The sequence below is a fragment of the Polistes dominula genome, unplaced genomic scaffold, assembly GCF_049000335.1.
Source record: "Polistes dominula isolate Pdom_NZ unplaced genomic scaffold, Pdom_raw_medaka contig_83, whole genome shotgun sequence".
NCBI classification, from domain to species: Eukaryota; Metazoa; Arthropoda; class Insecta; order Hymenoptera; family Vespidae; genus Polistes; species Polistes dominula.
This window is the reverse complement of record NW_028301032.1, coordinates 2577222-2594391: the sequence shown is the minus strand read 5'-3', so window position 1 is coordinate 2594391 and position 17170 is coordinate 2577222. Positions and strand designations below refer to the sequence as shown.

Sequence of the window (17170 nt, the reverse complement as noted above, 5' to 3'; positions counted from 1 at the left end):
TACGAAAAAATTGAAATCGTCCATGAGTCACTTCCGTTTCGTGGGAAGAGCTACCTACGTCATCGTACATACGTGACGCTACTGCTGCATATAGTGAAACGATCGAAAAGAACTAAAGTTCGGCACCGCCTGTTGACAGATTGAACGTGCAAGTTTATTCTTTGTAGGTATTTAAACGCGAGAGTGATTTAAATTTAATCCACAGGGGAAAAAAAGGAAAATTAAACAAAATCAAAATGGTAAGTTTTATATACCAAAATGTCGTAGTGAGATTAGAATTAGTTAATGGATAAATGAAACAAAAAGAGTGAAGATAAATAAGAAGAAGTTTTGAATGTGTCGTTTGTGTGTTCTCAGGCATCTTACTCGGAGGATCAGCTGGCTGGTAAGTGAACGGTGTATTCCGAATAAGTCGACAGATTAAAGAGGGGTACTCGCGGTTTTTATTCACGATCTTTAATTCAGGTCAAGAGTATCCTTGCCTTTTTAGACACACCCCGCTTGTGCAAAGACGGCGGGTTACTACTCTCGTATCGAGGACTACCTTTTATGGTTCTATCTTTGAAAGCGAGAGGCCATAAGACTTGCTTTTAAAGATCAGATTCTGGTTAAACCATTCCTACTTAACTTTTCTCATTTTCTTCGTGGATTTAATCAAGTTCGAACGTATTTTATCTTATTCTGGTGTCAAGTTAGTTTCCCTCTTCTTCTCTTAAAGTTCGTACAATCAAATACTCTTATTTTAAGATATTAAAAAAAAAAAAAAAAGAAAAAAAAACTGATTTCCTTTCTTTTTGGTAACATTCTTTTTGTAAAATGATTAAGGATTCAGTTTATTGAGTGAAAACAGATAGAAGAGCGTTAGATGTAGTTGAATCTAATTATTAGTTAATTGTGAGTTTGACAATACGTTAAGTTTAGTAAAATAGTCAAGATGTATGGCTACAGTTATCAGGAGTTGACTAATAGGATGATGTCATCCATGGAGGGTAATTCGTTTTTCTTTTTATAGTATTCAAAAGTATATGATATACTTTAAACGTTACTTTATTTTATTGTTTATATGAGAATTCATATGTTGTTAGGATACAATATAGTATTTTTTAATCTTACAGAAGTAATAAGAGTGCATCGACTTATCTTAGAGTTTCAGGAAGCATTTCAGCTTTTCGATAGCCGTGGAGATGGAAAAATTCATGTAGCTCAAATTGGAGATGCGTTACGTGCTCTTGGACAAAATCCTACAGAATCGGATGTTAAGAAATTTACTCATCAGCATAAACCAGATGAAAGAATTAGCTTTGAAGTATTCTTACCAATTTATCAAGCTATTAGTAAATCCCGTACATCTGACACAGCAGATGATTTTATTGAAGGACTACGTCACTTTGATAAAGATGGAAATGGTTATATATCGTCTGCCGAATTGAGACATCTTCTAACAACGCTGGGTAATTAAAACAATGACTTGTTAACTCTGATATTCATAGTACTTATCGTCAGCTTTTTACAAAAAAGCGGATGTAACAGGTATCTACATCTTACCCTGCAGGTGAAAAACTAAGTGACGAAGAAGTCGAAACGTTACTGGCTGGCCACGAGGACTCACAGGGTAACATTAATTACGAAGACTTTGTCCGTCAAGTGATGTGCGGATAAATAGTTACTTAAATTTTGTACGTGATGTTATTTAACATTTCATTTTTGATAGTCTACTCTTGAGTCTATTCTCTAAACTTTGACTTCTGGAAACCTTCATATCATAGCATTATGCGTATAAAAGAATTTCTCTTTAAAGGAAACCAATGCTACGTCGTGTATTACCACCTATTTTGTTATATATATCACGGGAAGAGAACTAACCATTTTGTATAAGATTAAACATTAGTTAACTAAATGGTAGAGATAAATGAAGATCTAGAGCATCGTGCCTTTGACCTACACCTTCAATTTAACGAGCATTTAGTGATATCTGTATTGAGAGGAATATGAACTAACTGTAAATTGTGTAAACAAACGCATTATTATATGCATTTACAATTGTCTTCACAATTTCATCAAAAGAAAGAAAAATTAAGTTATATTAAGTTTATCATATGATAATTCCTTCGACTCTCTGAGCCCTGGATTAATGCAAACTAAACGAATAAAATTTTTTAACTTGCATTTATTAGCTTGCTATCAAAATCCAATACGCCACGTCTTTATATAATTACAAAAAAAAAAAAAACTAGAACTGGGGGAAAAATACATTTATCATTGTATTATTTATTTATTAATATCTTTAATGTAATTTTTATTTTCTTAAAAAGCTATGAAAAAAAAGAAAAAGGAAAAAAAATTACAATACAAAAAGAAACGCTGTACGTTAAAATACATATATATATATATATAAATAAATAAATTTACTCTTTAATTAATTTAATATGTGTGTGTGTGTGTGTGTGTGCATGTCTTAAAATAATATCAATAATTAATAGATTGATTATAGTGGAATTAATTAATAATCATATACTGAATTTGATAAAGAAAAATATATATATATATTGGTAAAGTTACTATACTGATATATGTATATATATATACACTTTCGAGTAAAAACGTGAAGGCGCAAGCGCCTTTGGGAAATATTTTCCAGAACTTTCATTTGCTGAAGCATAAGTGACGTCAGAAACACCAAGGCCGAGAACGCGTTGCAACATTACAATATGGAACTGCGTAGAGAACGACAGTTGTTCTATTAGTTACGTTTCGTTCGTCCGAGCGGATGTTCTGCTCGTCAGAGAGGAGTGAAAAACTTGTGCCAGTTATCGGAATACTCAACTTGGCGTCGCTGAATAAGCGGACATTTCCTCGTGTGAAGTAGATTAAAAAAAACCGTCAAAATTATACGAAGAAAGAAGTATGAGTATTAGTTCCAGTCTATTATTAAGTAATTGTGAAAGTAGTAAAAAAGGTGTAATAATGCCGAGTTTAATTTCAAGTAATTGGTAAGTATTATATACTTGAAGTGAGTCTAGTACAGCGCGTTACCATTGCGCCATTTTTCTTTTGTGCTTTCGTGTCCGACGCCATCTTATGTATCTTACACATCACGATTTCTATTTTTTTTTTTTTTCGTTTTCTTCTTTTTCTTTTTGTTTTATGCGTCGTTCCACGTTTCTCTTCGTTTTTTATGTCTTTCTTTCTTTTTTCTCTTTTTCACAAAGATCATAAAACTTTATCTTTTTGTGTGCTGTATTTATGATTAAACGTGAACTTGATCATATATAATTAGCACCACGTTTAAAAAAAAAGAACAAAACTAAAAAAAAAAAAATAAAATAAAATAAAAATACAAAAAAAAATACAATTCTTATAGGATAATAATACGTTAAATGTACATATATATATATTTTCTATTATCTAGACGTGATTTCGTTTTCTTTTTTTTTTATTTCAACTATCAATAAAATTTAAAATAATCACGTAATCATTACTGAAACAATGTAACAATCTATCTAATTCAATTTTATTGAATATTTATTGATAATTATTCTTATCATAGGTTACAACCTCTAAAATTATTTTAACTACAGAGAGAGAGAGAGAAGAGTATTCATGTTTTTAATTCGTCATGCAACTTTCTAATCAAATTAACCTTTAACAAATTATTATCAACGCTATATTATCCTATAGATTTCATCAATTTAATAATGTCACAAAACTCTTATTTTTAAAATTGATTAACGATAAGGATATAAAATCTAAAAAAAAAGAAAAGAAAACAATTTTAAGTGCTAATTATATATATACATATATATGTCATGTCGATCGTTTAATTTATCGAACATTATCGCGCCCGCGTGGTGTGTGTATATATGTATGTATGTATGTATGTGTGTGTGTGTGTGTGTGTGTGTGTGTGTGTAATGTAATGTAATGCGCATTCGTATGAAAATGTAGTCCAAAGAAAGCTACGATTTATGGCAATTCGATGAGATATAATCTTATTTATGAATATTATACCATATGAAAATAGATAATAATAATAATAACAATATACATGATACACATGTATGTGTTTGGTATGTGTATGTGTATGATGTTATACGTATAATCTGTTAATTGTTGATACGAACTTCCGCGTTTAGTATCCTTTAAATTTCTTATATTATCAAAAAAAATTCATAAATATACATTATTCAAGATATAAAATTTATGTTAATGTGTGTGTATGTATGTGTGTGTGCTATAAAAACTAAGAAATTTCTTTTATATAATTTGTTATATATATATATTTGTTCATATTATATTTTAAATAAATATTATATCTACATATGTATATTATTTATGAAAATTATATGATTTTTATTTTTATTATATAATATATATATATATATATATTTACATTTTCCAGAGAAATGTTTAATATCAATTAATAGTGTAAATAATTTGTTGAAAAAAAAAAATAATTAATAATATTAGTTCATTGTTAAATTTTGATTGAAACAAAAAGTTTGCCTGCAGATGGTAAAAACCGGTTTTGGATCTGATGTATGAATATTCCGTTAGGTGCAGCGGCAATTTCATTTTGTTTTCTTTTCAACACAATGTCTATCAGTATTAAGCATACGTGTCTCTGATCACGTACGTTTTCATATTTTATTTTTTGTTTTCTGTATAACTCGAGAGGACAAATTTATACTATTCTTTATCATTCTAAGCTTTGGAAGTTTCTTATCTCACTAATGTGACACATTTATCTCTTTGTTAAACTCACTTTATATTCATTAATGAATCTAGTTAATTCAAAAATATTTAAAAATAATTTTTGTATAAGGTGATATATTTTTAATGTTATCTATACTATGTTTAAATTTACAAAGAAAAATATCTATTTGTATATATATATATATATAGGGATCCCTATATAATTCCCTAGGATATGCAGTTATATAGGGATTATACATAATTCAATTATAAAAATAAATTAGATCCATATACTTATGGAATAACTTCATACTTTCTAAATATATTTATAATATTTAAAGAAAGAAAAAAAAACCAATATATGACTTTGGATTAATATTTTGTACTCTTACAAAATCTATTTTGATTGTTTAAAGGAATATAAATATAAGGAAAATCAATTTATTGATTTGTCGATGAGATATAATGTCGTGAAAAGTTGTGTTTATTGCAGGGAACTCGGTCGATATTAGAGTAAATGCAATATAAATATTTTCTAAGAATAACGATTACCAATGATTAAAAAAAAAAGAAAAACAGGGAGGAAGAAGAAGGGATATATGTTAGGTTCTCATAATATAAAACAGTTCTTATATAATCCCTATTGTCTTCGTTCATTAAGCTAGTTGAATTTATTCGATCAAAAACATTGAAAGGGTTGTTTAGTTCGGGCAACATATTTAAAATACAAATTGAATATATGAAACACGTGAAGAACAACTACTTGCGTCGTTATCTTTATCTCTTTGCATCATTCGATTGTAAGATAAATGATCGCTTATGGCTTATCGCAATAAAGATACTGAAAGATATTTGTATGTGTGTATGCGTCGTGTACTAAAGGATACGTGGAATATTACAAGAAGTCGCGTTGACAATTTAAGCTGATTCACTTTTATTATCTATCGCGTGACTTGTTCTCTTATAGTCGACTATCACAAATGCGCTACTTGTTATAAACTATATTCGTACACAGAAATTATACCTGCATATCTATACAATTGTTTACCATTAAATATGCTCATAGGTAGTATATACTTATATTACTTTGATAACAGTTTTACTATTTTTGTTTCAAAGTCCAAATTTATGATAGCTTTGTTGTTTCCATTCTAAATAATAAATAAATTTTTTTACTAATATATATATATACACACACACACACACAATACGATATGATATATGATAACAATATGATAATGATAAGTAGTCGCCACAGATAACGTTTATCATTCTTTATTGATAATTTTTATCCTTACTTTTTTATTTACATTCTTTGATTATCAATTAATCATCAATCAGCTATATGTGTGTATCTGTACATATATATTTAGTTTTGTTGGCATAGATGATAAAAAAGAGAAAGACGTAGAGGAAACAAATAAACATAATGGGTGTAATGCAGAATTACACAACGTAGAAGTTTCAATTAGGGAATACTGTTTTTAGCATTTTGTCTGGGGATTGGTAAAAGAATTTTTGGCTTAATTCTTAATAGAGAAGAAGAAAACGTCATCTCTTCATGCACATTTATTTTCTTCACCTTTAGTTAGACTTTGAACACATAAATAGGATATGTATAGGTATTTACACGGTTATGCGTTTGGCTCGATGCCTGTTTTTAATGACGTTTGAATTTAAAGCAACGACACGATACACACATACACACACACACATACATACATACATACATACATACATACACATAAATATGATATTCTTTTATTCACGTATATATGTATGTATATTTACGCGGAATCTTTATAAATGGAGAATGTTCAACGATCTATTTGTCATTTACCAGTTATCCTTATGTCCGTTCTCTTATAAGAGGTGAACTCTCTCACAGTTTCACGAATATCGTTGTGTTTGAATTTGCCGCGTTTTTTCTGATCTTTTAAAACAGCTGATTTTTTAACGCCTCGGAATATTCCAAGATATTTTTAACAATAACAACAAACTCAGCGTTTATCATCGCGTTTTTAATCAATTTTATTTGTCATTACTTCTGTTAGTAAATTCTTAACTTTATACGTATTTTTAAAAATGGTACCCAAACCATTGGAAGTGGTTCCAAGATCATGGTAAACATTTTATAATATATTCATGTAAAATACTACATATTTTTTAAGGATTATATTTGTCTTTTATGAAAACAAATATTTCGTGTGTATACAGTAATCCCAGATGTTACAACGAAACATTATTTAAAAAAAACACAAATTCATTATATATTTCCTTTTTTGTGAAGATAATAACCCACGTAATTAGTGAGATTATTACTGTATTCCTTAAATTTGTGCGCAAAACTAGATCTTGGCACAAAATAGTTGATTACAGATAACTGGATAGATGTATAGATATATATATATATATATATAAGTGTTTTATTAATTTTTGTAGTGAAATGTCGAGTAAATGTATGGACGATAGCCTAGAGGATGGTTCCAGGACACTCCAGCATTACTGTATAACGCTGGGTGTGGGGCCTCTGTGGTGGTCCTGATGTGCCCCATGCCGCATTGTCTGTATCTACAGTCAACACAGAGAGCCGCGGCGTGGGGATCAAGCAGAGTCAGCTCTCTGTGAGCTCCCACATTGTGCAAGTATGTTTCATTATTAAATAAAATATAATAATTTAGATGAATGATTTTGATTTCTATGTAAAATGTAATATTATTTTGTAGGAGGATGAATTGTTGAAAGCCGTAAAAAATTGTGAATCAGTACGCCTGACCTTTAAGCTTCACTTAACGGAGAGTACCTCCGTTGAGTGGGAAACAGTAGTATGGCGCAACTGTCTCTACATTCGCGTACCAAGCTGCCTTCTACCAGAGGGTTCCAAGGAGGGATTTGTATCCCTTTTGGAATATGCCGAAGAAACATTACATTTTACTAATATCATTGTTTGTCTACGTAAAGACAAAGCAGATCGAGGTAGTTGTCGAATTCCTTTATTTGAAACTGTAGAAGCCTTCCGTTGCGTTGACAAAAATTCTCCGTCTACTAAATCTGTTTGTTGTTATGGTCTAGCTATGCTGGTTCGTACCTTCATGTTTTTGGGCTTCACGGTACTACCACCAAATCATGCCTTGGTACCTCAAATCAGTGACCCTGGTAATCTCTACATGCTCTATGCCATCGAGTAATCGGCAAGCAGCTAGACTCCTCTCAAATTTAACGCGCAGGTATTTTTTATTTTCAGTTTATTTTCTTAAACATACATATTATATATTTATTACATAGAATTTATTTACTTTCATTTTATTCATTATTTATATTATAGGACTATTTCATTTTCAATACATATATGTTGTTGTTTATTGTTTTTAATTAATTTATTAATTATTTTTTATTTTATCATTACAGGTACTGTTAAAGAAGTTTATTATAAAATTCAACAAACAATGAAGAGTCAAAATTGACATTTTATTTGATTATTCTTTTCCATTAATTTTGCTTTGCTTTTTATTTTTCTATGCACCAAAAGATGGACTTAAACATTCTTCTGAGAATGCTATCTTAAAGTATTCATTTTCATTTTTTTTTTTTTTATAATATAACGAAATTGACATATAATGAACAATTGGACATATTGAAATTTGATTGAAAACAAGAAAACAGAAAGAAAGATAATGTATCTATTGGAAAATTGCCTTAGCGTTAAATTTAAGAGGTATTTTAGGAGTACGGAGAGAAATTAATAGTCTCGTATATGTAGAGTTACTTACGTAACAGGCTTTTGATGAATGTATCAATTCATTCTCTTGAACACAATGTTAATAACTCTCGTAAGATCATATAAATTGCTGACTAAGCTCTCCCACGTATTCTGAAAAAATTGATGATTCAATGTTACAAATTAATTTATTAAATTGTAACAATAATCATCAAATTTTAGAAGAAATTTATTATCGATAAATCTCTATATGTTAATCGTGGCAGATTGGGTCTAACTGTATTTTTTTACTTATAAGATATTAACCTTCTCTTAATTACTATTATTATTATTATTATTATTACTTTTTATTATTACCATATTATTATTATTATTATTATTATTATTATTATTATCATCATTTCTAAGTATTATTTATAGCAATAACTTTATTATATATATATATATACATATATAGATAGATTTAATATTTGTTGTGCAAACTCTAATATCAAATTTGATATATGTACATTTAATTTAACATTTAATATGATACCATTTCCTATAGTTGTTTTATAACTTTGATTTCTCTATAACTTTTCTTTTAAAAGAGTTTCCAAAAAAAAAAAAAAAGAAAAATTTATAAAGTTTTAACTGCAGTAAAATTGTTATTGCTTATACATTGAAATATCTGGAGTATTATAGTGAGTATTTATTTTTTGTTTCTTGTTTGTTTTTTTTTTTTTATGACAGTACTTACAATAAGAACGTGAGATCTACGTTAAATATTTTCTTTTAAACAAGTAACAAATAATAGAAACTTGGACGTTAAAATTTAATAAAGAGATACTGCGACTTTGTAATTGTTGTTATCATAATTTATAATCATTATATTATATCTAAATATTATATATATATATATATATATTTTAAGTTTTATTCATTTTTAGTCATATTTTAGAATATAAGTAAATATTATTATAATAATACATTATTATATAAATAATATGTCATCCGGTAATTCCCAATCGATTAACTTTGGAGAGTTCTTGCTAATAAATGTGTTCTTTAGTGTTGACTTGATAATAAAGACAAAAAGATGAAAATGAGAGAAAAAATACAAAAAAAGTGTAAAATATTTTAAAAAACTCATAAAAAATGTTCATAGCTTAGTAGAAATATATTATTATATATATAAATATATATATATATATAGAGAGAGAGAGAGAGAGGAAAAAAGAAAAAAGAGAGTAAAGGTAAGTAACGAATGACGGACTATTATGTGTTCAATTCATTTAAATGATCAAGAGAATCTACCTAATGATTTTAATTTGGAAAATAAAAACAATTCTGTAAAAGTTACTCCGTCAGTTAGTATTATATATATAATATATATATTCATACAACACACACTTGACCATCTAAAAAAGTATATGTATGCTACATTTATTATTCATACATGAAAAACAATTGCTAAATAAAAATGGAATAAAACACAACATTATATGTCGTTGTTATTTCAATCGACAAGAAAAAGAAAAAATCAAAGGGATGATTAGGAGATGTGATGAATGATCATCATCATCATCACTGTTTGAAGGAAGGAAGGAAGTTTTGATTTTGTGTTATGATTCAATGATATGTAGAAATAGTTCTAAATTGTGTTAATTATAAAACATTTATGAATGTAGATTATTAAAATAAAATCAGTATTCTCTGCTTTATTATTGCATATATTGATATTTCATTTTTGTTATTATAGAAATATATAAAAACAATATTTACGTAAAGAAAGAAAGAAGAGAATATTTAATAACAATACTTATTTTCGATTGGTTTTTTCTTTTTTTCTTATTAATATATATATATATATACTATTTGACTGTATTGTAAATCTATATGTATTGTTGTACACATTGAAATGTTATATTTCTGCATACTACATATCGATAATTATGTTTTTTTTTTTTATATACTATTTACTGTCATTAATGTATTTCTAAATGTTATAGGTAGATTCGAATATTTGTTTAAGTTTTTTTTTGGAATTGTTGCGTATGATTATTGATGATATAATTAAGACAAAAAAATGTTAATTTTATTTTGAAAATCGAATATTTTGGTATATATATATATACTTTTCATTTAACAAAAATTAATAATTATTTATACATGATAGTTCTTAAGACTTGTATATCAGAATGATTAACATGATTTGTAACTCTCTTTCGTACTTTATACAATCACAATAATATTCTTTCATTCTCTCATTTTTTTTCTCTCTTTTTTTTCTTTTCTTTCCTATTTCTCCCTTTCCTTTTCCAAATTTTCCTTTATTATCAAATAATTAATTATCTGTAATTAACAATAGTATAAAATATAAATAAGCCATATAATTCAATTATAAGAAAACATATATTTTTGTTTTGTAGAAAGTTGATATCATTGCAAATATTATTATTGTTACAATATTAGTATCTTTGTATACTTACAATTTATTTAATACTTAAAGAATCGGATACATTTTTTGGAACAAGACCTAAACTATCAAGCATACCCGATGGTGTTGATTCTTCTATCGGATAAGCCGTCATTTCATTACATTTAATTAAATGTATGGCTGTAATGATCATATCTCAAAATTATTATACAATGTTTCATTAATTTTACGTTATAAAAATAATCCTTTCTTGTTTATTTACCCAATTGATTTCCATCGTTTGTTGTGTAACCACATCGACATTGCATTTTCTTTTCCAATGGAATATTTATAAGTGGAGATGGAACAATTAAACTGGTCATAGGTCTTTCGTTATGAATTTGTTGTAAATGTTCTTTAAATGCACGCCAACAACATGTTACATAACGACACTGTTGACACCTTTGTTCTCCGCTAATAATTACAAAAATATAATCATTCTCGTTAAAGTACATACCATCATATCAATAATAAAAAAAAAAAAAAAAAAAAAAAAAAAAAAACAGAAAATCTTACGGATAATGATCCTGTTCATCGATATCTTCTTCACATTCTTGACATGGTAAGTGACTACTAGAAGCATTAACCGAAATTGGTCCTGTACTCCACTTTTTGACACATTCGTCTCTTGGTAATTCAGGAAGAGGACTTTCTACATCAAATCTTCTTATCACAGGTCGTTGTTTCAATAACACTATTTCTTTTTCAGTCGTTTTAAATGGTACAACTTCTACAAAACGTTTTTCAACAATATGTGTTAACGTATGAGAAATAAAAAAGAATATATAGATATATATATATATAGATATTTTATATAATAAATAATACTTGCTCGAATTGATAACAGAATTGTGTAATTCTCTTTGATGAATTTTCAATGAACTTTTTTGATTAAACCATAAACAACACCTTGGACATTTATTTCCACGTCCTTGTTCTTTCCTGACAATGTGTCTTTGCATATGAAGTAAAAACGAATGTATACTTGATGCATTAGTTTGTCCATCGACAATAAATTCTATTACCTATATTTAAATAGATTTTATATTTGATCCATTTTTATGGCTACAAGTAATCTGTATCAAAGACAAATGAAAATTTATCTGTTGTATTTACCTTTAGACAAAATGGACATTGCAAACCATCACCCTTTTCATGAATTTTATAATAATGATCTATAATATCTTTGTGACTAGATGTTCTATAACCACAGGTATTGCATTGATATGGCATTTCTGAAGGACAATGCATCATTGCTAAATGATTAATCAATAAATGGCTATTACCTGAAAATATTAAAAAAAAAAAAAGGAATAATTTTAAATAAATATTTCATTGGTTAACATGAAATATCATTTTGTATAATAATAAACAACTCACCAAATTTCTGTTCGCATATAGCACATACAACCATATCACCAGCAGATTTACCAAATGTACTATGAGCTTCCGAAATATGAGTTACCACCTGATGTTTGGAAGAAAATGTTGTGCAACAATAACGGCATACAGGAAATTCTAATTGATCCGGTACTTGAGGTGGTACATGACTTATTATATGTTCCATTATTTCAGTATTAGAGCGCATTATAGCAGTACAGAGAAAACACTAAATTTGATATATTACAACACAACAATGTAACTATGATATATTGATGAAATATCTTTTAGTTAAAACACATTGACTGTCGTCAGGGTTGATCTGTTTCATTACGTTACTTGAATGACTATATTGTTTTGATACAATAACATATCCTCCTCATATAACACGGTAAATAACGGTTCCTAGAAAGTGTCGTGTTATATGAGACCCAGATATTTCATGATTTTAAGATAAATTATTTTTTAACCGTATTGTAGTAGAAGGGGGGGGGGTTCCTGTATTTTATTTTAAAATAGCGTAACTTTAATAAGTAAAATATATCCAAATTTGCATGACAGTCAATGTATTAATATAAATGAATGAAATGTACCTTAAAATGTAACAAAGACTTATTCTCTTTTAACAATACATTTTGATCACCTTCCATAGTAGCATAATAACATTGTTGAAGTTGTATTTGTTCAGTTTTATTTTCTCTGTCTTTTTCCTTAATACTTTTCGTATCGGAAGTATTTTTTTTTGCTTCTGGCTCTGGACTAGCCGCTGTAGCTACAACTCTTTTTCTTCCTCTTTTAGGACCAGGTTTTATTAAAGTAGATTCCGATTGTTTAGCATTGTGAACTGTTGTTCTTTCAGAATTTGTCTGTTGTAGATCCTTATTTATCATTAGTGAATTTAATGGAGTTTGAGTTTGAGGAGGAGGAGGAGGAGGTTTAGTTTTGGAATAAGACCAGTCTTGGAACGGATTGGCCGCAATTTTGGCAAGACGTTCTAGCATAGAATCGCCTAAAAAAAAAAAATCACGAAATAATGAAAATAATGATACGTATATATCTTGATTGATATAAGTTATAATATATGATTAACGTTAATAAATCAGCAATATTTACTAGAGTCTATCTTGGTTTGATCAGATATATGAAGTACAATATTGTCAAATGCACGTGCCGCAGTAGCACTGTACATTTCTCTCCAAACAAGTTCATCCAAGAATTGTTGTATCATTTGTCTACTCAGTAAGCTCAATGTATTTTGAAACATCCTTGGAACTATTTTTCTTAAATATTCCATTATGTGATAATTGCTCATGAAATTTCGAGGATTTTGATCAGAAAATGCTGATTGGGTTACGTTAAGAAAACCAAGTTCTTGTAAAGTACTTTTGTCAACCGTAAAGTCCGTCATAATTCTCGAATCTGTGTGTACCCAATTTTTCAATGGATGAAGAATATTATTAAATCTTCTCTTGTACGATCTTTCTCCATCTTGTACTGGATCACAAGCACGCAATCTTAATTCTAACGTAGTCATATCTAATACACCAAGAACTTCAACTTTCACCTAAGAAAAATATATGCGTATAAATAATTATATAAGGATTTATTTGATTGGAAGAACAAATGTGTATATGTTTTACCTGACGTAAATTTCCATCCTGGGAAGTAGTACCTAAACTGATAACACCTACTTGTATCATTGAATTTTTTCCACCCATCATTCTACTTTTATCCCATATTGCAGCTGTACATACACTACGCAAATTTGTATAAAAATTTTTTACATATATATTGGAAACTTTGACCCAAGAAACTACATTTTGTACATTGGTTTGACATGCCCAATGATAAATAAGTTTTAAAAGTACTGTAGGAGTGTATGGTGCTCCTTGGAAAATAGAACCAGAAAAGATAGAAACAAAGCGATCTGGACAACAATTAGAAATCCACACGTATCCTCCGGAATATGGGAATCTACCTTGATCGCTATACATTCCTAATTTAAGCTTTTCTTTTTGATAATTTGTACTATGTAATATACAATGTTGTTCGGCACGAACTAGACCTTGTTGAATTAACCATTCGGCAAATTTTGTAGCAGAATACATAAGTACACTTTTTACTTTCATATCTGTGAACCATTTTATATATTCGATATCAAATCTCAAACATGAAATATATATATATATATTTTATTTGATAGATACCTAGTTCAGATCTTTCCTTCAATGCGACTTGCGGTGCGATATCTTTTGTGCGAAGATTAGGTCTCGCCACAACAACCAATGAAGGAAAAGTTCTACCACCGGTCATTTTATTAAAAGTAAATTCTTTACTATCGGGAAGATTCTTTTTTGTTTCATCAATTTGCTCGGAAACTGTCAAATTTATCATAATCATGATAAATATTAATATATGTATTGTTGATTTTTGGTTCAATAATAAATCATGAATTAGTACCTGTATTTTTGATTCCAACCGATATACCACCTATACTAGTCTGTTCGGTAGGTTTGGAATTTAATGTTGTTTGACTTGTTACTTGTGGTTTGTTGACAGTTTTTATTCGGAGATTTGTAACACCTTGCGGAGTAGTAGTAGCTGTGACAATAATATTGATAATAATATATTGATTTTAGAAACATATTTAAAATGTCTTGTATAAAGTCTCTTTGAAGTTACAACTTACTTGAAGATACAACATGAGTCGTAGGGCCACCTTTCGATCGTCCACGAGGAGCAGTTGCAGGAGAAGCTGCGGGTGGAACCGCAGGAGGAGCTGCAGATGGAACTGCAGGAGGTACTGTAGAAGGTACTGTGGAAGGTACTGGAACAGGCTTTAATGAAAAACAAAAAATGAAAATATATTGTCCGTGTTCTTATATAATATTGTAATAACAAAATAATATACCTACCTCCTCTATAATATCAAGTTGTTGCGATTGTAATTGTAGAACTTTAGTTCGACGTCCGGATCTAGTGTATTTGTACTATAAAAATGAAAATTCACAAGAGTATGAAGTTGTTGATATAAGGCGTTACAATATAAATGAATGACAATTAATTGAATGATCTTACATTTTCTGATTGAGGTTGAGCAGACGACACTGAAGTTGACATAGCCGTTGTTGTTGACGTATTGCCTATAACAAAACTTTTTAGGTTGATTATAAATGAATCATGCTTCTTACAATAACCAAATGTTACCTTGTTGAGTAACTTGTCCAAGAATAACTCCTACTCGTGGATCAACGACCAGTTGAATATTCCCTTGGGCACCGTTAGTATTATTTACCATATTAAGTTTTATTGGTTGACCTGTATTTTGATTCTGTAATATATCTATAGATATGTATATACACCTTTTTATGGATTAGTTTTAATATAAATATTAATATTACATTGTACTTACAACATTTAGCAATGGCGGTGGATTCTTTAGAATTGATTGCTGCGTATTAGGAGGGCTAAAGCAACAATTAATTATAAAACATATGAATGAAAATGAAATGTATGATAATGTTAAAATATAAAACAATTGAGATATTGAATATTTACAGTGTATATTGATATCCATTTACGGATCCAGACTGACATACTATTTTCCCTCCATGATCTAAAACTAATTGCTCCAAGGTAGATGCAACCTTAAAAACATCGATCATTTATTTGAGATTAATTAAAAGATGAAGATTCTATCAAGATATATTCGCATAAAGATAGGCAGGCAGGCAGGCTACCTTCTGACAATCTTCTTGTAACTTTTCTCTTTGTTTTAATTGTGATTCGCTCAATGGTTCTTCGACGCATTCCAAATTCAATGTCATATGAAGCGGTCTATTGCTTGAGACCGATTGTGAAGCAGTACGTGACTTTGGCATCTTGTAGTACTTATACTATTTTTCATTAATTTTAATCTTATGAACATTTCATTAAATGTATAGCAACAGTATTGGTATATAACAATAACATATAATATATAATATGTCAATATACAAAATATACTTACAATCTGTCTCTCTGTCAACCATCAACATAAATTCCATGCAGTTATAAAAATCATTAAGATTCGAAACTGCTTGCAGGATATTGCCAAAATCTTACTGTGTGTTTTAAACAAATACGGCCTTTCTGGCTTCTGTTACAACACCATAAGGATCCATAATTATGCAATTAAGAAATAAAAAGAACTTGTTTATATGCTTCGTCCGTTATAGCACCTTTTTTTTACCTTTATTCGCGGTTCGTTTAATTTTATATTTTTATATATTTTATTTACTCATTTAATTTGTATCTCTATTTTTATTTCTTATTCAAATAGAATTAAATTTAAATAATTCTTACAGATTTTATTAATATCAATTCCATTGATATAACCGCAATAAAGTTAATGCAACAATTTTCATAGTGTTAAGCCTTTCGTTACTGTTGACTAAAATGGCGGCACATGGGATCTTCGTTGTGTTGTTTATTTCAAGCTATTGGAGAATAAACAAATCTCTTAAAAAATTGTTTCTGCTTTTTTCCCCTTTCTTTTTTCTATCTTCTTAACAAATTATTATTTCGAATAATTTTATTCGTAGAAAATTATTGATCTTAATAAATTTCATTCATATAAATCAAAGAATATAGTATTCTACCTACTATCGCCAACTGGTGGTCGGTCTCGATGTTAACTAAGATGACATTTTTACGACAACTGTCGGTAAGTCAGGGAAAGACAATTTCTATTTTTTCGACAACTGTCGGCAAGTCAGGGAAACACAATTTCTATCTTATCGACAACTGTCGGCAAGGTATTCATCTTAGTTATCACCGGGACCACCAGGGGGCAATAGTAGATAGGTATATATATGCAATACTTTTATGTATTATATTATATGCATACTGTTACAGATAAATCTTATATTAAAACTTAAAAC

General features: G+C 28.7%; 3 protein-coding genes across 9 annotated transcripts; 2 read left to right on the top strand and 1 right to left on the bottom strand.

Moving 5' to 3' along the window:
* The first annotated feature begins 59 nt into the window (after nt 1-59).
* On the top strand, nt 60-2416 carry Mlc-c (Myosin light chain cytoplasmic). Of its 2 annotated transcripts, XM_015331948.2 has the most exons (4): nt 60-239; nt 358-385; nt 1146-1451; nt 1553-2416. In XM_015331948.2, the coding sequence occupies exons 1-4, from the start codon at nt 237-239 to the stop codon at nt 1657-1659; spliced, it is 444 nt and encodes a 147-aa protein (XP_015187434.1). In that variant the 5' UTR covers nt 60-236; the 3' UTR covers nt 1660-2416. The 2 variants fall into 2 exon arrangements, with proteins under 2 accessions (XP_015187434.1, XP_015187433.1); XM_015331947.2 differs by lacking the exons at nt 60-239; nt 358-385 and adding an exon at nt 393-989.
* Nucleotides 2417-7245: 4829 nt separating this feature from the next.
* On the top strand, nt 7246-9888 carry Oda (Ornithine decarboxylase antizyme). The gene is made up of 4 exons (XM_089174362.1): nt 7246-7305; nt 7419-7668; nt 7765-7919; nt 8101-9888. The coding sequence occupies exons 1-3, from the start codon at nt 7246-7248 to the stop codon at nt 7878-7880; spliced, it is 426 nt and encodes a 141-aa protein (XP_089030488.1). The 3' UTR covers nt 7881-7919; nt 8101-9888.
* On the bottom strand, nt 8266-16898 carry row (relative of woc). Of its 6 annotated transcripts, none has more exons than XM_089174403.1 (21): nt 16480-16898; nt 16258-16386; nt 15989-16144; nt 15807-15895; nt 15661-15715; nt 15456-15579; nt 15327-15391; nt 15164-15238; nt 14938-15085; nt 14709-14849; nt 14456-14626; nt 13889-14379; nt 13362-13812; nt 12842-13257; nt 12249-12477; nt 11985-12154; nt 11701-11893; nt 11385-11598; nt 11092-11282; nt 10882-11009; nt 8266-10744 (listed from the first exon to the last, which is right to left on the bottom strand). In XM_089174403.1, exons 3-20 carry the CDS (start codon nt 16127-16129, stop codon nt 10885-10887), a joined length of 3489 nt encoding a protein of 1162 aa, XP_089030529.1. In that variant the 5' UTR covers nt 16130-16144; nt 16258-16386; nt 16480-16898; the 3' UTR covers nt 8266-10744; nt 10882-10884. The 6 variants fall into 6 exon arrangements, with proteins under 6 accessions (XP_089030529.1, XP_089030530.1, XP_089030528.1 ...); XM_089174404.1 differs by having other exon boundaries at nt 16593-16898; XM_089174402.1 differs by having other exon boundaries at nt 15989-16165; nt 16258-16898.
* Between the last annotated feature and the right edge of the window lie 272 nt (nt 16899-17170).